The sequence below is a fragment of the Leucoraja erinacea genome, chromosome 8, assembly GCF_028641065.1.
Source record: "Leucoraja erinacea ecotype New England chromosome 8, Leri_hhj_1, whole genome shotgun sequence".
In the NCBI taxonomy this organism is placed as follows: Eukaryota; Metazoa; Chordata; class Chondrichthyes; order Rajiformes; family Rajidae; genus Leucoraja; species Leucoraja erinaceus.
Window position 1 is genome coordinate 37,700,605 of NC_073384.1, and position 23,681 is coordinate 37,724,285.

The 23,681-nt window shown below is 41.4% G+C and overlaps 1 protein-coding gene across 1 annotated transcript in view; it reads left to right on the forward strand.

The window, feature by feature from the left end:
- The window catches only part of LOC129699571 (zinc finger protein 292-like), a 136,071-nt gene that overhangs the window by 21,354 nt on the left and 91,036 nt on the right, over positions 1-23,681 (forward strand). The window contains exon 2 of the mRNA XM_055639495.1: positions 20,840-20,994. Coding sequence (XP_055495470.1) covers positions 20,840-20,994 — 155 coding nt within the window. The remainder of the gene's footprint in view (positions 1-20,839; positions 20,995-23,681) is intronic.

Here is a 23,681-nt window from a genome sequence, read left to right on the forward strand (position 1 = left end):
CTTATTCTTAAAGGTTTAGATAAGTATTGCAATAACCAACCAACCTTGAATCCTGTTTGAAGATACATTTTCCTGGTTTAAATTTCACCTTTACCTATTACCTTTATGGTAATAATGTCTGCTGTTTGCTGTGCCCAACTCTGATGCAATTATCATGACAGTCTGTAATTTAAAACAAATTGAAAAGCAAGGTTGATATTACTCTCCAAAAAACTTAGATTCTGATACATATGTTTACCCTATCTTTGAGTAATATTTCAACTCTTATAATGTAAATAAAAGTATAAACACTAGACAGAGAAGATTTTGGAAGGCATCCAACTACTGTAAATTGAGCTAGGGGAAAGGTAATTTGGTTCCCAAAAATCCATGGTTTAAAATAACTTTTAAAATTCCTAGTTCTGTAGCCTTTTGTTCATATCTATGACTTTGAAAAGAAGGACTAGGATTTATATTTGTATGATTTTTGTTTTTGACTAGTGACTCGCCTGTCAGAAACAGCTTTTTCCCCTTACAGGCTTCTCAACTGTCGTGTTTAGCTTTATTGTATTATTTTGATTGGATAGAATGCAAAACATAGCTTTTCACTGTACCTTGGTACACGTGACAATAATAAACCTAAACCCAAGATGAGATAGGCCAGCCACTCTCCAAGAATGATGTAGTGGAAAGGCACATGGCACATTCACATTTGAAGCATATTTTGAAGTGTTTTGAAGCGAGAAAATGGTTTAAGCTGTGAAACTACAGATATCTTGCAAATGGTTTTGTGGAGCTATTACCCCTATAACCACAAAATATTCCTCTTGATTGTAGCATCCACTTCCTCTTTAAATCTTGATTACATGAAAATTTGCGGATTTAAAAAAAATCTAGTTATGCGAAATGAAAGATTCAGGATCTTCTAAAGCTATTTGATGTTAACCTTTGTTCCTCTGTAATTCAACCTCCCCTTATTCAAGTTCAGCAAGAGTAGATTGGAACAGCAAGAGTGCATTACATTCGGACCTTTAAACAAAGAGATGTTTAAACAACACATTTTAAACGAAGGAAACAGATATCCTCCTTCGGGCAGCAGAAAAAATAATTATTTAAAAATTCAAAATAATTGAATTTGCAAGTAAAATTGAACATTTATTTGAACCACAACCTGTTTTTCAGTGACGGGAAAAAATCTGAAAGCTTTGTCTCCTTTACAATGAGATGTTCTTTTGGGGGGGCTTGTGCAAACCAGAAAAGCATGAAGTAAGGTGTGATGATAATTCTTCGGTCTGTAAAGTCCATAGTGGGGTTTGTGGGTGTTTTGTAGTGGTTCAGAGCATAAACTAGTAAAACATAAACCAGAATGACTCATTACAGTTGTAGTGATTTACAGCAGAACTTCAGTGTTGTGGCATATCGAATTCCGGTTCACCCTACAGTTTGTTTTCTTTTAAATCTTAAGCTTGTGGTTTAATATAATGTTTAAATTATTTAGAACTTGCATGTGTATAATAAAAACGGAAAATGTGAAATATTGGATAGCATTATGTCTCTAAGAATTCTAGTGAGAATATTACATCACCATTAATATGAAATTTATTGCCACATATTCCACTGTCCATATTTAGAGATGTATTCAGGGGTATCCTTAGGCCTTTTGGCAAAGATGAAGAGCAGAGTGGTGTATCTGAGAAAAAATAACATCCTTTTACTTACCGCATCATGCCTGATAATGATGGACTGAAAACCTTGCAAGATTATTTGGAGGGACATCGCCAGTGTTTAGACTTTGAAGGCAGCTCATTGATTAGATGCCTTGTTTGTAAGATAATCTAATGTTTTACAAAACTCGTATTCAGGAATTAAAATTCCATATCCGCAGCAAACCAAAGCCAAAGCTATTGCAATATCCATATTCCTTTAGAACAGGTGGAAACATAGCATGGCATGTCAGTGAGGATTACCTATGGTGTAAGGGTAAACCCAGCGAGGTGGTTTTACCCGTAAACATTTCACGTGAGCTGCATGGTGATTGTTGAATTAGGCTCATTCGGACACTGGGGGATGGATGTGATTTCTATCAACTACATAGGATTGACGTGCAAAGTTTTTCAATACTAGTTTGTTTGCTTGCCTTTAACCAACTGCAAAAATATAACATTTTCTGTTAGCAAAGATGTCAAATAGCTTTCTATGTCTGTATAAACCAATTTTTTGAGTTGGCTTCCAAAATAGGTTTAGACTACAGCTGTTCAGATGTTATGGGGAACTGACAAATACCTTTTGTAATCAAAATTATGTTTTAATTCCAAGTGCCCCAAAGTTCGAAACAATTCTGCAGGTACAATATGAAACAATAGGAGCAAATGTGGCTTTATTCTGAAGCAGGAGGCCCACTTGGTCTCAAGGTAGATGTACATGGTTTGCAGTTAGTAATGGAAAATTTTAAAGACTGTCACAAAGAATAAAAACTCCTGCAAATTTTTAGAATTACATTCCTTTTATTGAAAGTTCAGTATCAAATTGTTAATTTTTGGCTTAGCTGTAGCATTGTAACTTGTCATCATCAAGGGAAGATATTAAATAGATGTGATCAAGAACCAGCAGGCAGCTTTTGATGCCTGCAAGAGGTCTCAACCATCGCCCACTGCAGTTGACATGTTGTGCATCAAATTATCAACAAGGTGGAGGGTGAGGATGGTAGAAAGACTTACGACCCACACCCGAAATGAACAAAATAATTATTCACAGATTGAAAGGGAGTCTTCAGTCATAATCTTCAGTTAAGAAATGTGACCAATTCCTGCAAAATCAGCCACAAATCTAACTTTTGGTATCTTAAAACTGCAGACCAGAGAGCTGATTATTTAGTTTTATGAAGTAGCACAGCAGAAGTTTGCATTAAGATAGACACAAAAAGCTGGAGTAACTCAGCGGAACAGGCAGCATCTCTGGAGAGAAGGAATGGGTACTGTTTCGGGTCGAGACCATTCTTCGGACAAGTTTGCATTCAATTTATATTCCTTGGAAGTAACATATACATCCAACATAGTATGTTGCAACATATTACATAGTATGTAAGATATACTGAATAATTATGAAGATTATGTAATATTATTTAAAACATTAATACCTTAGGCCTGGTCTTCAATTTTTATTGTCTATCCACATTTATTTTCACTATTTAATTCATATTTGTTTAATTTAATGCACCATGTGTCCACTTCTTACTATACACGGTTGGGTGGATGTGGTGTGCAGAAAGGCCAGTTACGCTGCTGTGTTGATTCTTAATGTACGGTTACAGGAAAATATCTTGCAATTAGGAGGCAAAAATTACATCTGCAATAATTGTCAGCTAAAGCAGTTTGTTCTGAATACCTTTAGGTTGTCTAAGGTAGCAGCAAGTAGCTCATCCTGCAGTTGAAAAAAGTACGTAACAAACTATTCCTCTTTTTAACCATTGAATTTGGCATGGTTTCCAGTGCAAGCAACGCAATGGAAATCACACTGACTTACAACTGCATGAATTTAATCAAATTAAATGGAAAGTTGGACACGGTGTTAACAGATAGAATTTAGTCCCATCAACTGCGAGATGATACATTCTGGAAGTCAAATCAGGGTAAGGCAAATGCAATAAATGTTAGGACACTAGAGGCTCAAGTCCATAGTTGCGATAAGAATACTAATGTACGATTTTGTGTTAAATATGGATTTTAAATACGAAGTTCAGTTCAGTATGAAGAAGGGTCTTGACCAGAAACGTCACCCATTCCTTCTCTCCAGAGTCGCTGCCTGTCCCGCTCCAGGTTTAAACAGAGCGCTGTCAGTTTAAAGCGTGGGAATTTAAACAAAGAGCTGCCGGCTGCTCACTGTGCATTCTAAATATAGCGCTACCAGCTGGAGCACTACAGGCTTTACGAATAGTGGTATGGCCACAGCGCTATGGGTCACAGACTGTTCAGGAAAATTCTCGTATAACAATGAGCCTGGAATTCTCTTTGAGCCTTTGATTATTATTTAGCGATGTTACAATACTTACCTTCAGCGGCGCTGCAGTTCTGCCACTGGCTGTGTGCGCGACTTTGGCGCCTTTGAAGGGGGGGCGGGATTAAAATGCCGTTTTCTCCTGCCTGTCGGAGGCGAACTTACCTCGGGTTGCTAGCTGCTGCAGAACAATTGGCCGGACTTCCGTTCTCGGAGGTTTTTTTTTAAATTGCTGGACAATTTAATCCCTGGAGTAAAATAAAAAGCTACTTCTAACAAGGCCTACCAAGTATCTCAAGTAGGGGCCAAAACATAATGTAAGTCATCTATTTTGCATATCAACTTGCTTCTTAGAATGACTTTAATCCAAATTTAATTGGCGAAAATGTGATTTTGGCTCCATATGTACCGGCAGTGTTTTTCCTGCCGATATGGGGTTCAAATTCACTGCAACCGCAACGTTCCAATCGATCGCGTTCCACAAAAACCCACTCGCAAGATGATTTAAATGCCCATTAATTTACGGGAATTAAACAGTAAATTCCTTCCATTTGGCCTATAAATTCATGACAATGAGATTTAAAAATCATGTTATATTGTGAATTCTCGTGTGAATGTTATTTGGACACTTAGGCTATTTCAAAATGTTAACCTTTTCTTACGAAATGGATAGATGTTTAGATCTAGTAATTTAATTTTGTAATTAGCTACAATTAGGTAACTAACTAATGTTATGCTTTAATTTCAGGTCATCCAAGTAAGATTGTTTCATATTTGTTTCAGAATGTTTCAATCTACAATAACTGACAATTTCATTCAGTTCTCTTAATTTTTAAGAACGTTATGGGCTTTTGACTGTCCTCGATCACAGCTTTTGAGTTAAGTCAATGGAAAAGCAATAGGGAACAAGATGCTAATTTCCGAGTATGAAAATGGCCATAACATTTTAAATACTGAAGATATAAAAGTGAATTAGGTGTCAAATTAAACTTATTTTAATGCTTTATCTGATGGGATAAATTGCAGACTTGATTTTTCAAATCTCAAAATTTTGTAACATTGCTATATTATTCAGGCAGCGGTAGGATTCTGGATAAGCCTAGTGGTGAAAGGTTACCAGTGGTATTGCAGTTACATTGGGATTGGCCTTGATTTTACAGAACGGTGGGTGGGTTCATGGGGGAGAGGATGGGGAGAGGGAGGGAGGAAGGGAATAATAGAGGGAGGGTGGGAGGGAAAGGGGGAAGGAGGGAGAGAAAGAGGGAGGGAGAAAGGGATGGGGAGGGAGGGGGATGGATGGAGAGAGAGGGAGCGAAGGGAGAGAGAGAGCGAGGGAGGGAGAGGGAGGCTTCCAAAATGGCTTCTACATCATCGTCTGGTGCTAAAAGCAGGAAGCAGCCATTCAAACAGCAGTATAGAAAGAGATGGCAATGAATGCACTGTCAAGTAAGGTGTGTAGAAGACATGTCAATTGGTATCAAAGTTATGCATTCTTGTATTCTTACATGGGTTTGACCGCACATTTAAAAAAAAATGTTTTCAGCAAAATGGCACAGCGTAAAAATACTGATTTCCTCAGCAAAATACTGATTTTCAGGTACTCGAATACTGAAATGCTCTGACAAAACTTGGCAGCTCTGCCCTTTCCTCCCCTCCCACCCCCACCACCCCCCACACAAGACGCACCAAGAGACACCTAAACTAACACTAGACACACCAAAAAAAACAAAAAAAGTCGAAATAACGAACATGCTGCTGGCAGGGCAACCGACTCGAAGCGCCAGTTAATTCAATTGATGTAATTCAATTAATCTGATGCCATGCTCGCATTCATAGGTTAGGGAAAAGCATTTCAGAGATGGGACATTATGTAACAACTTTGCAAAACACTGGTTAGACTGCATTGGAGTATTCACAGAGGAGGTTCACCAGGGTTGGAGGACTTGGTAATGAGGATAGATTGGACATGCTACTCTTTTTTTTCTGGCAGAGTAGAGGTGACCGAGGGATGAGTTGAGAGAAATATTCAAAATGATAAAGATAGTCAGAGTTTTTTTCACTCTAGGAATATGAAAAATGAGCAAGCAAAGTTTTAAGGATGGGAGGTCAAAGAAGCTCTTTGGGCCAAGGTTTTTTCCCCGCCTATACAAAGTATGTTGAAATCTGGAATGTAATGCTAGAAGAGGTGGTAGAATCGGATACAATTATTACATTTAAGAGTCATATAGACAATCGATTAAATAGGCACGGCATGGAAGGTACAGTCTAAATGATGATGGGATTAGTCTATAAGGGCAAATGGATGTGTTAGTCCAAAGGGACTATACACACTATTTCTGCACTATACATCACTGACTACAGGATCATATGACACAGTGGTTGACATTTGGTCAATTTTGTCCATATAGTCAAAAATCAAACTAGCCACATTCATGCTGCTCCCAGTTCCTTGTGTGAATCGTGAAGATGAAGGAGACTTCAAAGGTTCATCCAAGTACTTTTTAAATGCGGATTTTGTCTCCTGTGACAAGGACCCAGATCCCACAGAACTTTTGGCAAATTGTTTTTCCTCAAGCCCCCTCCCGTCTATGCCCCCTGTTTGTCCTCTGCTTGGGAAATAAGTTGTTTCTGTTTACCAATATTCATAAATTTATACAACTTGCTCAAATGTTGCTTTGCCTTCCACTGCTCTGAAGAAAACATCAAAGCAAAGCCAGTCTCTCCTCTTTATCTGTGATAGTATCATTATTGGCATTAGACTCACCAAAATTAGTATAATTATTGTCTTTTTGTATCTGTCATAGTGTTAACATATCCAATCACGGAGCCAATTCTGGATTCAACATTATTTCCCCTTGGATTCATTGTCTTTTTAGTTTTTTAATCAATCTGCTGACAATCCAAGTAAAACTGGATTTACCAAAACAAGTGTGCAATCTTCAATCAGTCTTCCTTGTTACTCAAAACATTCAATCGTTATTCAGAAACCAATCTATCCGCACTGGTGCTGTTTAATTCATGCCTCTTGGACTCTTTTCCAATAATTTGACTGTCACCTGTGTTAGTCAGACTGGCTTGTAATATTCATCTTTTTATTTTTAACATCTGTATCAAATTAGCCTTGGAATAAAAAAAGTTAATCTGCTTGTAACAGTGTTAAATCCCTTGAAGTTTCATCTTTCAATGCAGCCTATATTTCAGTTCTAGTTACAATTTGTTAATCATCATTCTTTTTGTCGCATTGTCAGACTTGTTTAAACAAAAAGATTGCTATGACACAAATACATAAGTGCTAAATTTACCAGCTGCCTCTTGACATACATTCAGCAACTTTAATAAGTGAGTTTGGTATTCCGATGGCTCATGCCCAGGTCATAGGTCATTTGCGATAAATATTCTCGGCATCTCAGCTGCAGCGTGTATACAGACCTGCGTTTCATCCATAATCAGGATCGAACCCGGGTCTCCGGCACTGCAAGTGCTGTTGAATTGGTACTGGAGCGTCCCCTCCTGAGCGTCCCATCCCTGTCCCGGGGGCGGCTGGAGATGTCCGGGGTGACCCTGGACTGATGGGACACCGGCCCCGAGCAGGCGGCCCCACACATACAGCCGGCGCGGACCGTCAGTCCAGGGATGGCGGGACAGGCAGAGTTGAGCTGGAGTTGGCGCTTCTTCTCCCCGCTGGCTGTAAGCCTAGGGACGCCGCTGCTTTGGGCCGGTGTCCCGTCAGACCAGGGCTACCGGTTAATCCAGCGGGATAGGCAGACTTGAGGTGGAGTTAGTGCTTCTTCTCCACACGGGCTGTAAGCCTGGGGCCGCCACTGCTCCGGGCCGGTGACCTGTCAGTCCAGGGCTGTCGGTTAACCTGGTGGGACAGGCAAAGTTTAGCTGGAGTTAGTGCTTCTCCACTCTGGCTGTAAACCTGGGTCCGCCACTGCTCTGGGCTGATGTCCCGTCAGTCTAGGGTCACCCCGGACATCTCCGGCTGCCCCCGGACGGGGACGGTCCAGTAGCAATTTTACAGCGCTTGCCGTGCCGGAGACCCGGGTTCGATCCTAGCTACGGATGAAATGCGGGTCTGTACACGCGCAGCAGTTCAGCTGCCGAGAATGTCTCTCCGCCGGTCCAGTCTCTCCCCCTGTCTCCCACTCGCATCTACCTCCTCTCTCTCTCGCTGTTACACCCCGCTCTGCCAGTATCTGGCACCCCTGTTCCTCAGATTAAATATATTTTTACACATAAGTGATAACGAAAGATCAGAATTTATACACAGTTTATACAGCCAGCGCTTTGTTCGCTTTTTCTTTATTGCGATTGACCTTTGACAAATCCCATGATTCCTTGCGTTTTTCAGAATACCGACCTCGCTTATTCAATTGGTTTTCTGCACTATTTATAACGTTTCAATTTTCCTTCTCTACATTACTTTCAGAGCCATCTACATTGCTCACGTTTTCTACTTATGTCCATGCCATTGGGATTGCTGATAAATCTTCACATACTGGAACTAACTTTTTCTCTTTCATCTGCATGTAACTGTCGTCTTCAGCTTGTGCTCTTGAAGGTCTCAAAGTGAGGAATAAATGTATTACTAATTAATCTGCCTTTGATTATGGTTGGGGTTAAATATTAATTAGAATACAAGAAGAATTTCCCTATTGAGTAGTGCAAAATAATATTTTGCCTCTATAGCACAATGCAACTGTGATATTTTCGAGACTAGGGTACATTTGGATTCAATTTAAAGTGGAACCTTGAATGTATTTTTATTGACTGTTAGTCAACAGCTTTTATTTTCTTACGAGCCTGGGTAAAGCTGTTTTCGTGCTTTACACTTTTTTTTAAGGAAGAACATTTCACTGAGCCAGCCTGATGTTTCCCCATTTCTCATAATCACTTCTTTAAAACTGTTCCAATTCGATTTAGTTGTCATTGCCACTGAATTGATTGAAAGTTGTTTTTAATTCTGTTTTTGTTCAGTTAAAATACTAATTTTGAAGTATTTTTATGTGCTTTCAAGTATCTGCCGTTATTATGATAATCTTTTATGAGGTACCTTGCTTTAATTTAGAAAACGCAGCAGGGGAATTTCATTCATTACAGAATATTTATGACCTGTAGTGTCTGACACCCAAGATGGAAATTTGTGTAACAAATGTTCTTGCTTTCCTAATCTGCAACAAGCATTTCTGGCTTTAATTGATGCTTTGGTAATGATTTGTTTTAACAATTATTAATAATCTGATAGGTGATTGCTGGAATGTTTTCCATTCTGTAACAAGGTTTATAGATTTTATGTAATTAAAGACAGAAAATGCTGGCAACATCGTCAGCAGCATCTATGTAAAGCGAAGCAGAGCTATCGCCTGGTTGAACACTCTTCTACTTTTCTAATGAAGATCTTGCACCTGAAACATTAATTGTACCTTCCACATAGTATAAAAACACTTCACTTAAATGTGCCATCACAGGGAGGTATTCTTACTTTGCATTAATTTTCTTTGTTGATATGAGGATTACATAAATAATCTAATACCTCCAATATTTTTTGTTTGCATAATTGAATGGGAACATTACATTACTCTCAAGAGTGTTGTTAACTTCATTCATTTTAATGGAATTTATCCCCCACAGATGGAGTAATTTATTTTTGCATGTCATTCTGCTTCAGACTGCTTGCAGCTGCCTGTGCAGTTTGGAAAATTGCTTGATTTGGTCATGTTTAGTCTTGAATTTGGCTGCAAAAAATAATGACTTTTTTACCCAGCTCGTGCATTTAATTTAATGAGGGGATTATTTTGGGTTTTGTGAGAATACAATGAATAAAAAGCACTTATGGGACATTGTTAGATTTTTCAATCTTCTGTATGTGGAAAATCTAAAAAAAAATATTTAGCGAAAATGTTTATCATGGAATTGGGGAAGTTTATTTTACTGTTTAATATATTGTCTCATAAATCTAATATTATAGTTCTGCATCACAGAAACAGGCCCTTCAGGCCAATGAATCAGTGTCAATCATTGACCATCCATTTGCACCAATCTTACACTAACTTTATCCAATTCTCCCCACATTCCCTTCAACTGTCACTCACCAACATGCGGGAGGTAACTTACAGAAGCCGATTATGTTATCGATTTGCATGTGGGAGGAAACTGGAGCAGTCAATGGAAGCCCATGGGCTGACAGAATGGGCAAAATTCACAGGACAACACTGGAAATCAGGATAGGACTTGGAACACAACCAAAAGGCAGAAGTGATCAATTTACCCTCTTGAGTAGGTATCCTAATTCAGTTTGGTCAAGGCTGAGCAGTAATCTAATCTTCATGTATCTAATTTATATGCACCATTTTCCCAAAACAAAAGTTCTGCTTAAAGGGATTTTAAAAGCATGTTTGAGCTGAGATAATGATAAGTAATAATATTCAGATTGATGAGTGAAATAAAATGGTTTTAGGTGTTCCATCAGAATTATTTTTGTTTAGTTTAGAGATACAGCATGGAATCAGGCCCCAAAACCAATGATCACCACTATCCTAGTTCTGTCCTATACATTAGGGACAATTTACAGAAGCCAATTAACTTAGAAACTGCACGTCTTTAGGATGTGGGAGGAAACCAGAGCACCTGGAGAAAACCCACAGGGAGAACGTGAAAATTCTGCCCAGACAGCACCCGAGGTCAGGATTGGCAGCAGCTCTACTGCTGTCCCACTGTGCCGCCCTCTTAATTGTGATCACTGTAATGGAAGTTCCTTAAGGCAGGAGGAAATAATAAAAGTATTATTTCTTTAATTCACTTTGCCCATTGCTGTAAAAAATCTAATCTTTCACTTGAAATATCAGAACCATTATTTGTTGAATGTCTGAAATGTATGCTATTGCAACAGAGAGATCTATGATTAATTTAGATATGAGCTCAGTGCTGTGACTTTGTCCATTCCATTTAAATCTGTCTCTCAGCAAATGTGTGCAGGTTAATATATAATTGATTGAAAGTCAAAGTCAAATTTATTCGTCAATTGCACCCGAAGGTGCAGTGAAATGAATTTGCCAGCAGCGATACACTTAAAAAATAACCCACAATACACAATATAATTTAACACAAACATCCACCACAGCATTCTTCAATGTGGTGGAAGGCAATAAAGTTCAGTCAGTCCTCCTCCTTTGGATTGTGTTCTGGTTGGATTGTGCTTGGGTTGGATATTAAAATTAAAACCTGGACAGGATCTAATGTCTCTTTGGCCTGTCCGAACCTAATCTAAACCCAAATACTTATTTTCCCTTCCCATTCTGACCCAATTAAGGGGCATTTTAGACTGTTATCAGCTCTGTTCTGAACCAGTTTCATTTGATTTGAAACCATTCTGCCTGTGCGTTTGCTATGCATTAGTATTGTCTCCATTTGGTGTGGAATTGATATTTTGAAATTGGAATGTCGTACTCGCACAGTGGTATTAATCTTTCCTGTTACTGGCTTGCATAAGAGCACATGGTTCTTCCATTAATGGTTACACTCAAGTTGTATAACACAAACTGCAGGAATGCCACTGAAATTATAGATCTAGTCAAAATGTGAGTGCATAATGTTTCCGGTTTAAAGCTTTTATTTAATGATAAGGAAAGATACAAAACTGTTTATCCAAAGTCAGATAGTTGGGCACAGCGTTTCTTTGGTTACGCACAATTAATTTTATTGTTATTTTGTACCAGTGAACTACATACAGTATAGTTATTTTTGGATTTTCTTAGAAGAACTAATGTAAATTCTTGGTCAAATTAATAGTGGACAAAGGTTAGTTGAGATGCCCTTCATAAATTAACAATGCTTGTATCACTAAATATCACAAAATTCATACAAATGCACTCATGGTTGCTAACTGATATCAGACCAATTTTAGTTTTATCTTGACCAAGTGGGACCCGTTGGGTCCCGTCCCCTCAACGCGCGGTTGCGAGGGGAGGGGGCGGCCTGCAGCGTCACACACACACTAACCAGCCTCACACACACTAACCAATCTTACACACACTAACCAACCACACACACACACACACCAACCACACACACACACACACACGCACACGCACACACACACACACATCGTGGCTTCTGCGATGGGAAAGCCCACCCACCTGTGTGACAGACGATCGGGCGGGGGAGACGGAAAGGAGGTTGTCTCCCATGACGGCCAGAGATCGCCAGGTGGGATTGGGATCACCAGTGAGGAAAAGGTGTCACGATTCCCCTTGTCCCTGCGATCAACGGAGGAATCACAGGTCTCCATAGATGGCCCCTCCCAGACGGAGTAATGGCCTCCAGTGCCACCTTCCCAATGCGCTGCGCCGTACCCGCGCAACGAAAACGGCCGCTGCCGCCATGTTCTAGAACCCAAGCCAAAGCGCGAGCGTGCTTCGCGTTCAGCGGCTAGGCTGTGGGCGGGGCTGGGCGCTGCGCTGCATAGGGGCGAGCACTGCGGGAGGATGAAAAAATGACTGAGTCTGGAGGGGGAGTGTGGTGGAAAGTGCGCCTGCGCGTTGACAGCATCTGCTTTAATCAAGAGCAGGGGGGAGGGTTGGCGAGCAAAAGGCATTGTGACGTCAGCAGCTGGGCAGCGGTTTGATTTGTAAAAATCGTCAGTTTGGTGAACAATATCAGTGAATATCTCAGGAAATAATTGACCAAATTTACAGAGGATTTCTAAAATCATATGGTAAATCGCTACCGAAATATGTAAAAATTTCCCCGTTTTTTGGGTCTGGTTTTCGAGGACATGCGTTTCTGTTCCCCCAACACACAGTTGTGGGGTGGGGGGGCGGGGGATGCTGCGGCTTCACTCGCACACTAACCACCCCCCACACACACTGGGGAGGGGGGGGAGAGAGGAGTTGGGAGTCAATGCAATGAAAAACAATACAATCAACAATAATTAGTGCAGTTAAATGAGAAACAATAAATTCAATGCAATGAAAAAAAAAGTAATTAACAATGAAATTCAATCAGATGTTAATCTAAAAAAAAATAATCTTTGAAATTAAATGTACTCTTTAAGATTTATAAAGTCAATGGAGCCAGAAAGATCAATTGTTTCAAAATGAAGTCTTACACAAAAACAAACTGCTGAAAAAGTAAAAAGAGCTGTCTGTTAAATCTATAACTGTTATCTAAAAATTAGTAGACTTCGGTGAACACAAAAACGCAACGGTTTTGAAGTTAAAACAAAGGAATGAAATTGAATCAGATTCTTATCTTGAGAGAGATGGAATTCAGCACTTTGCTCTTCACAAGCAAAGTCAGAATGCCGGTTGATGAGCGATTTGTGGAACGTTCTTGAAATCCCAGCTTGCTTCAACCGCTCGCTATTGGATCTTTGGCCGAAGTGCTCAGAAAGTTCTCGAAATGCTGCGCGCATCTCAGGCACGGCAGCTCCCTGGAGTTCAGGGGGGGGAGCCTGCATCGTCACACACACTAACCACCCCCGCCACCCTGCGTTCATTCAGAAAGTTAACCAAATTCTGCACGCGAGTCTCATGCACGGCAGCTCCCTGGAGTTCGGGGGGAGGAGCCTGCATCGTCACACACACACTAACCACTCCCGCTCCCACACACAGCGGGGAGGGGCTTGACTTCACAAAATAAAGCAGGTGTCCTCGGGATCTGAAGAACCTGCTCGTTCTTTCTGCACCTTTGAAAGAACGGGGGTGGCGGGGGGAAGGGACACAGAGAAACAATAAAATTCAATACTATGGAAAAAAAAAAAAAAAGAAATAATGCTTTAATCCACAGCGGGGGGCGGAGCCAGGAGGCAGGTGGGCCACGATTGGTGGGCATTGTGACGTGAGCAACTGGCAAGCGGCGATTATTTTTTAAAAAGTGAGTTTTGTGCACATCTGGGGAAATAATTGAGGAGTGGATTTTTGAAATCCTAAGGTAAATCCCTACCGAAATATATTAAAATCTCCCCATTTTTGCGTCTGGTTTTCGAGGAGATACGTTTCAAATGCAAAATGACACACATACACACACACACAGAGTTTTAAAAGTAAACTAGAACAAATGCAGACCCGTTGGGTCTGTTACCGCAATGCGCGGATGCAAGGGGGGGGGGCGGCCTGACGTCATCGCGCAGCGCCACGCGCTAGGTATACGCCGTCGAGACACTGTAGGCCGTCGAGACGCTACGTACGCCCTCAATGCGCCTGCAGGGTGACAGGCAGTTGAGAGATGGGAGGAGAGAGAGGGGGGGCTGAGAGGGGGGGGGGAAGGGAAGGGGGAGATGGGGTGAGAAAGGAGGGGGAGAGGTGGGGGGATGGGAGGGGGTGGAGGGGGGAAGGGGGTGGAGGGGAGGGGGTTTAGGGGAGGGGGAGGGGGGGGGGGGTAGGGGGAGAGGGGAGGGGGGGGGGAGAGCAGGGGAGAGAAAGAGCGAGGGAGAGAGAGAGAGCGGGGGAGAGAAGAGAGAGAGAGTGGAGAGAGAGAGAGGGAGAGGAGGAGGGGAGGGAGAGAGAGAGAGAGAGAGAGGAGAGAGTGAGAGAGAGAGAGAGGGGAGAGAGAGAGAGAGAGGGGGGGAGGAAGGAGAGAGAGGAGGGGGAGGGAGGGAGAGAGAGGGGAAGGAGAGAGAGAGAGAGGGGAGGGAGGAGAGAGGGGGGAAGGAGACAGGGGGATAGAGAGAGAGGGGAGGGGGTGGGTCGCAAATTTTATTCCAATTTGTTTGCCTGCTCGTAAGATTTTTTTAAAGGGGTTCGGTTTGCAGCTGTGTTCGAGCGGCGGCTGTGAACACTCGTTCTTTCCAAAGATCATATAGCTGCTTAGCCGCTATGGGATCTTTGGTTATTTGTGCAATTTGAACAATGGGGAGGGTTGGAACGGGTGGGCGGGCACAGAGGCAAGGGAGCTTCCTGCCTTTTGGAGCTGGGGTTTCCGATTTGCGGCGTCTATTGAGTAGGCGACCATGCTGGTGCGAGCGGAGCGAACGATCAAATGCAGCAGAGGGCCGGCCGATGGAGAGAGAGGGCAGTGAGAGAGGAGAGAGACAGAGAGAGGACAGAGGCATCGTTTGGAGACCCCTGGTATACTGAGTCATCGGTTTGGCAGAGAGAGATGGGAGAGACAGAGAGGGCAGAGACAGAGAGAGGGCAGAGACAGAGAGACTGCTGGCGGGCGTGGGGCGGCTTCTTATTGGTCCCGGTCACTGCCCCATCCCAAAACCCGGGTATGGCCCTCACTCCAGCTCCAGGCTCTGCTCCAGCCCAGGCAGCAGCCTCCCCACTAGGCACTGGGCGGCGGACATGGAACCGAGGGAGGCCACGGGCGGGAATAGACCTGAGGACCCCGAGCGAGGCGGCGGGTGTCGAGCAGGCTTGGCCCGCGGCAGCAGCCTCCCATCAGGCGCCGGACCCGAGCGAGGATGTGGACGGGCGTGGACCCCGAGCAAAGCTGCGGGCGGGCGGGCGGGCGGGCATCTGCAGACCTTTGTCGATATTTCGGAGCTCCATGGGCTCGCATCCTCGGCGCTTCAGACCCCGAGTATGGGGGGGGGGGGGAGAGGAGAGGGAGAGGGCGGAGTGGGGGTGATTTTATTTTAAAAACATGTACCTAAAAATGTCCAAATGTTATGAGGAGTGGTGAGTGAATGTAAAAGTGAAATCGCTAGCGAAATGGAAAGAATCTCTGAGTTTTTCGGTGTTGTTTTGGCAGAGCAAGGAATCAAAGGCCATCTGACACACCCACACACAGTTTTAATATATAGATAGATAGATATGATTGATCCTTCGCAGTTAGGCATAAAATTTGGGACATCTTTCGAGTTATTTAGAAATTACAGTGGTAAAATAGGTTGGGTTATAAAAGGAAACTGTTTAGTTTGAAATAAGGAACAAAAGCTAATTTAAATATATATATATATAACTGGAAAGAGAAAGTTGCACTGTTTTGTTTTTTAAATGTGTTTATTTTTAATACTTGTAATATTAGTCACTCAATTATTTTTTGCAATGTGATCCCATTTTTAACCCTTTGCCTAGAATGTGCGATAATAACAGGGGACAAAATCAAAACAGAATAAGTTTGTATTTCAGAAAGAATGGGATGAAATGGAATTTCATTTTCAGCACAACTTCAGTTGATCTATGGATTAATTGAAAGTTGCTTTCTAGTTGGTATCAATTGCAATCCATCTGCGCACAAAATAAATCAAAATTGACTCGTGAATATTCCATTAAGTTCAGATTTAATTAATGGAATACTGGAACCAGGCTAAAATAGCTCCTTCCTGAAATCAACTAGTATTAAATTACTTCTGGAATTCACTGCCGTTATGCATGATGAAAATGGCCAATTGTAACATTTAAAAATAATTATAATTATAATGGCTCAAGGACAAGTAGTTTGTAAATGTAATGGGAAGAAGCCAGCGAGTAGAAGTAACAGGATTGTTTTACAGAGAGCTTGTCTGAATGAATGGATTCAATGGCCTCCCCCCACACTAAGAATTATCTGCTTCAAAATGTTACTCAAACCATTGCCTTGCTGCTGTTTACTTTGTTTGCAAGTGGGAATAGTTTTGATAAGTGTATTAAAAAATAGCAGCAGAAAGTGGTCATTTTATCCTTTGAGCTTGCATCATCATTCAACAAGATCATGGCTGATTTTTTTTAAAGTGTATGGTTTTAAAGTTAGAGGTGGGAGTTTTAAAGAAGATCGGAGGAGTAAGTTGTTTAAACTGTGATTGAGATATCTGAAACAATCTGCTGCAGATGCAATTATTACGTTTGAAAGGCATTTAGGATGCCTGGAACGAAATATTTGAAATCTTTACAAAATTATTTAAAACAAAACTTCTACCCAGAGTAGAATGGATCATTTTTGGAATATCGGAAGGTAACCCTGAATTAAATATGTTTCAAAAGAACTTACTTAATTATGGGCTAATAATCGGAAAAAAGCTTATACTTAAATTTTGGAAAAATGCTCCAATACCAACAACAAAAATGTGGATTTCAAACATGTTCGAAACATTACACTTGGAAGAGATGAGACTCCTCCTAGCAGGTAAAGCAGATCACTTCCAAAAGACGTGGTCTGCATTTATGGAACTATTACAAGCTAAGGTGCAATAATAAGTTAAAATATAAAGGCTACCAGGACCTGGTAATGGGGGGTATAAAATACATTTTTAATAAAAACATGGTTGGTATATCCTTTTTTGCGGAGTTTTGTGTTACAATAGAGTGACTGATTTTTCCTTTTTTCCTTTTTTTTCTTTTCTTTCTAGGGTCTTAATTATTTTCTTTGCTTCCTTCTCTAATTCCTTCCCTAAGGGGTTCTTTTCTCCCAACACTTTCCTGCACCTTCACGATTCTTGCTTACTTTTCTTATTTCTTTTATTTCTTTCTCTTTTAAAGCTCAAAAAATGAAGTGGTACAACATAATGTAATAAGATATATGCGATGTATTAATGTGATTTACTGTACTGCTAAAAAAAAAAAAATTAAAAAAAAAAAAAAGAAGAAAAAAAAAAGAAAGACATTTAGACAAACACTTAAATAGACAAGGCATAATAACGGTCCTTATGCAAGCAAATAGGATGTAGATGAACAGACGCGGGACAAAGGGCTTGTTCCTGTGCTGTACGGCTAAAACAGTAAATGTCAAATGCAGAGAGCTCAATGCCAAATGCCTGGAAGAGTGCAGAAAATGCAGGTGTGAAGTTAAAAAGGAAATTAGGAAGGCAAAGATGGTTCACAAAAAATATTGGCAAGTAGAGTCAAGGAAAATAGTAACATTTCTATAAATAAGAAAAGTGAAAAGGGAAAAATGATTAAAGAAAAGAGTGTTCTTTCAGAAACCTAAACAGCAGCCTTTGTATGGAGGCGGAAGATGTGTGATGTTCTGAATAAATACTTTGAAATTGTCTGCATGAAAGAGGACAATGATGTAAAAATGACATGAAGGAGGCAGAATGTGAAGCACTGAATATAATGCATATAGTGAAGATATCTTATGAGGGCTGCAGTCTTAAAGTATGAATAAATTGCTTGACCTGGTAAAAATGTATCTCAAGCTGCTAAAAGAAACTAACATGTGTAAGTCTTGAGTGTTATATTTGGGCATAGAGGGCCAGAAGGTTGCTTCTTCAAGTAGCATTTCTGGAGAATATGGATGTGACATTTAAGGTCGGTACTCTTCTTCAGATTATATTTTGGGTTGTTAAGACCAGAGTAGAGGATAGATAGCTGGCAGAGAAAGGTGAGGGGAAGGGGTGGAGCAAGAGCTGACAAGTGATGAGTAAGGAAAGATTGATGGTCAGATGAATTGGGCCAGGGAGAGAAGGGAAGAGACGTTTATAAAGGCAGGATGTGATAAGTGGGGAAAGCCTGTTTTCAGCGACTGTCTTGGACCTTCAAACTCGAGGGCACTCGCCTGAAAAAACTCGAGCTGGATTGACTGTCAGCGATGATAATAATAATAATAATAATAATAATATTTATTTTTGGGCGCCTTTCAGAAATCTCAAGGCCACCTTATAGAGATTAACAGGAATAAAAAAACATATAATCAGAATAAAACAAATAATAAAGACATCACAGAAACACAAATTAAAAACAGAATTCAGTCCAAAAACAAAAAATCAAAAACACAATGTGAAAAGAGAGCAGCGGCAGCTAAAGCGTGCTAGCGTCCACTCTCCCTTCCGACAGCCATCTTGGACAAAGACTAACAGGATTACTTACAGACAAAAAAAATCATCCCCCCACAATGGATACCACTGTGGGGGAAGGCACATTGTCCAGTCCCCAACCCCAAGTTCACCCAAAGTCAGGCCTATTGAGGCCACCGCAATTGCCTCTACGGAGGCCCGATGTTCCTGGCCGTTCTCACCGGGTGATCTTGCCCCGTGTCGGGAGAGTCCTCTCAGCGGCTGGGCCACCTGGAACGGCCGCATCCTAGCTGGAGACCGCGGCTTCCGAAGCCGACAAGGCCGCGCCGGCCTTGAGCTCCCAGGCTCCCGATGTTGAAATCGGCGCCGCCCGCTCCGCTCCGCAGCCCCGCAGCCCGGAGGTGTCGAACACGGCGGTCACAGCTCACTGGAGCACCAGCGTGTCGATCCAGCGTGGCGACCCAGGCAAGGCATCGTCCACTCCGCAACAGCGCCCCAGCGCTGCGCCGAGGCCGAGGTGCTGGGCGGTCCCCGCCAGGAAACGGCGCTCCAAGCCCGCTGGTAGGCCACGAGGACGGGTCGACGGGCAGCCCGGAGAAAAAGCTGCCTCACCGACCAGGTAGGGACCTAGAAGTAAAATTGCCCCCTACCCCCCACATTAAAAAGTCAATTTCTCCAACGGACGAAACACAGGACTTACTAAAAACTTTTTTTTTAAAAAGCAAAGTAAACGGACGGCTGCTGGTTAGCAGCCGCTCCCCAAGATGGCTCCTCCTAGGCTGATGAAACCGCGAGCTGGATCGACCACACACACAGACACACATACACAAACACACACACACACATATACACACACACACAGACACACATATACACACACAGACACACACACACACACATACACACACACACACACACACACACACACACACACACACACACACACACATCGCAAAGGCGGGGGCCAGGGAAACTAACCATATAACCATATAACAATTACAGCACGGAAACAGGCCATCTCGACCCTTCTAGTCCGTGCCGAACACATAATCTCCCCTAGTCCCATATACCTGCGCTCTGACCATAACCCTCCATTCCCTTCCAATCCATATAACTATCCAATTTATTTTTAAATGATAAAAAACGAACCTGCCTCCACCACCTTCACTGGAAGCTCATTACACACAGCTACCACTCTCTGAGTAAAGAAGTTCCCCCTCATGTTACCCCTAAACTTCAGTCCCTTAATTCTCATGTCATGTCCCCTTGTTTGAATCTTCCCTACTCTCAGTGGGAAAAGCTTTTCCACGTCAACTCTGTCTATCCCTCTCATCATTTTAAAAACCTCTATCAAGTCCCCCCTTAACCTTCTGCACTCCAAAGAATAAAGCCCTAAAGTGGGGGAGCGCTGTCTGAAATTCACACCCACAATGAACAGGAAGGTAAAAGACGGCTGGCACAGTGTACGGTAAGTCCTTTAGAGAGGGTAGAAGGAGTGGAGACACTTTTAGGAGGGCGATGGTTTAGCTGAAATTGGAAAATTCAGTGTTCATTATTGCAAAATGAGATGCTGTTCTTCCATGGATAAGAAAAGCTTAGGCACTGTGCCTTCAGTAGTCTCGGTCGTAAACACCAGAATAAGAGGACAGTAGAGGGAAATGGGACAAACGTGGGCAGACTAGCTCAAATGGGGCATTTTGTTCGACATGGAGAGTTGGGTTGGAGGACCTGTTTCCATCTTGGACGATTCCATGACTAATTCTGAAAATTAACTGGTCTTTTTTCCTACATTGCCTTTACCACGTTATAAAAGGTAAAAAATTGTCAGTTGCTGTAAATTTTTTAAGTATATTTTTGAGAGGCTGTCTCTCTTGGTTTAGTGCCTGGCCTGGTTACAACTGTGAGGCACTTTCGGATATTTTAGGAAAAGGTGCTCTAGTAACACAAGACATTTTTGAACTGTTTGCTACAGAATTGAGAAGTATTAAAACTTAGTACTTATTGGATGTGGATTTAATTTTTGAAAAATGTTGTCAGGTATTATGTCAAAATTGACATATCTAGTTTTTTCCGTAAACTTGACATTGAAGACCCGATACTTTAACTGGAAAATTGCTTGTTTTGTCAGAAACGTATCACTTGGTGTTATGAGTAAACTTTACACATCATCTTTGTTTGCAAGCGTTCACTTTTAACATTTTATTTCAGACACTTGTACAGTATGCTGGGAAGTGGAAAATCTCTGAAGATCCTTTACCTCTGTTGGAAGTGTATACTGTGGCCATACAGAACTACTCAAAGGCACGGCCTTTCCTCACTGCAGAGTGTGAGAATGTGTGCTTTGTGCTTGACCGACTAGCATTGTAAGTATTACCAACAGCAAAAAATGGGAGTAGAATTTCTGCTTATCTTGATGTAGAACTTAGTTATTTGATGTTTGGGTAAGAGTTAAGTAGACAGTCTTGCAATTTAAAGTGTATAGTGCAGAATTATTCTACTGAAAACAGTTGGATCTTGGAGTGCTAATTAAATTTGTGAACTGTGCAGTTGGACTGATTATGTAAAAATATTTTCCAGTAATGAAATGTTGATAGTTGACTTTAATAAATTTTATCTATTGCATATTCCACCATTCTTCAGTTTGTTAAAAAAAAAACAACTTGTTGCCAGACTTTTCAAATTTCTGATTTTCAGGTTTTTCCCTCTCCTGAAATTGTGCAATTGCTGAATAGAAATTCTATCCACTAAAACTATTAATCTAACAGAAAATATCCGAACAGTGGAGCATCTGAATACCATTGTTTGATAGTGCAGATGCCTGCTTTATGCCTACTTACAGTGAGATCTAGACAGCATTCTGTCATGGCATGATAAGTGTCAAGTAATAATCCTGCCACATTGGTGGCACAACATTTTGTTTTGGAAATGTATCTCTGGTCCCTCATCATCAATGTTTACAGAGAACATAAAATAGTACAGCACAAGAACAGGCCCTTCAGCCCACAATATCCATGCAGAATATGATGCAAAGTTAAACTAAATGCCTCTCCCTGCTTGTGAACTTTGCATTTCCTGCAAACTCTTGTGGCTATCCAAAAGCCTCTGAAATGCCACTATCGTATCTGCCTTCATGACCATCCCTGGAAGCATTTTCCAGGCACCCATCGTTCTGTGTAAACAAAACCTGCCCCACATCTCCTTTTAAACTTTGTCCCTTAAAGCTATGTTCTCGAGCCTTGGACATTTCCATCCTGTGGTAAAAGGTTCTGACTGTAAATTGTGGACATTTCTACCCAATAGCATCACAGTCTTCACATGAAGAACTGCAACAGTACTAGGCAGCCGCTGACTGCCGCCACCTCAAAGACAATTAGAGATGGACAACAAATGCTGGCTTTGCCAGTGACATTGATATCCTGGAAAAAGAATAAATGAAAATAATTGTTGAAAATGGTTGAGCCATTGCAGGAACACAGAGCTTTGCAGGAGGTGCCACAGGGTGGACAGGTTTCCCATGTAAACCCCAGAGCCACTCGCAAGAAATGTGTTTTATTTTGTCTGTAACATTCAGAAAAGTAAATGAAAGATCAATTATTTTTTTTAAAGGGAGCTGTTCATGCCTTCTGAGGGCAAACATCTCAAACACACGTCAATCTGGTGTATTTCTCCTTTTCCACCCTTGATATTTACTGTGTCATGTTCCTGTGCTCTCCCTTTTCTCTAACTTGAGTAACCAATGCTACCAAGAGAAGTTAAATGTAGTTTTGATATTAGATGAATAGCAAGGCATGTAATTTAGTTTAGATATACAGCGTGGAAACAGCCCCTTTGACGCACATTTACACCATCCAACACACACTAGGGACAATTTACAATTTTACCAAGCCAATTAGCCTACAAACCTGTACGTCTTTGTAGTGTGGGAGGAATCCGAAGATCCCGAGAAAACCCACACAGATCACGAAAAGAACGTACAAACTCTGCACAGATAGCACCCATAGTCAGGATCAAACCCGGGTCTCTGGCAACTCTACCGCTGCGCCACCGTGACACCCAATGCTTGTAATGTTGGCAGAGAAAAGCACAAAGCTGGGAACATTTCATAATTGAAGACCAAGATATTTAAAAGGAAGGATGAGTAAGCTAGTAAGAAACATAGAAACTGACTTTAAGAAAATTTGTAACTATATGTAAACATAGGAAAAGATTAGCAAAAGTTAATGTGCATTTCCTAGAAACTAACACGAGAAATTAAATTAAGGAATAAAGAAATGGCATAAAAATTACATATTTATTCCATTTATATGGAAGACACAGAAACCGTCTGGAAGTAGTCAAGAACAACAAGTCCAGTGTATACAAGGAGCTTAAAAGAAACTAACATTTGTAATAAGAAAACTAGCACGGGAGAAGTTAAATGGAAGTGAAAATTGATGAATTAAGTCCAAAGGTTTTGAAGGATATGGCTTGGAGGTGGTGGATGGATTGGTTATCATATTCTCAGGTTCTGTAAATTATAATTATAATATAACACATTGATAGATAATAAATGTAATCCAAGTACTAATGTGCTCCAGCTGTGACCTAACCAGCGTTTGACAAGTTGTATCATAATCTCTTTGCTGTTATGCCCCAGCTACTGAAGGCAAATATCCCATACACCACCTCACCATGCGTGGCGCAGCAATACAATTCGTGCCTTACAGCGCCAGAGACCCAGGTTCGATCCTGACTACGGGTGCTGTCTTTATAGAGTTTGTACGTTCTCCCCGTGACCTACGTGGGTTTTCTCTAGGTTCTCCGTTCCTCCAACGCCCCAGGTTTGTAAGCTAATTGGCTTGGTAAAATAGTAAATTGTCCCTAATGAGTGTAGGATAGTGATAATGTACGGTGATCGCGGGTCAGTGTGGACTCGGTGGGCCGAAGGGCCTATTTCTGCGCTGTATCTCTAAACTGAACTAAACTATTGATTGCGGAGGTAGAAGTATCAAGAGAGTTTATTTGTCATATGTGGCAGATATGAATAAGAACAGGGAAAGTATTGCTGCAG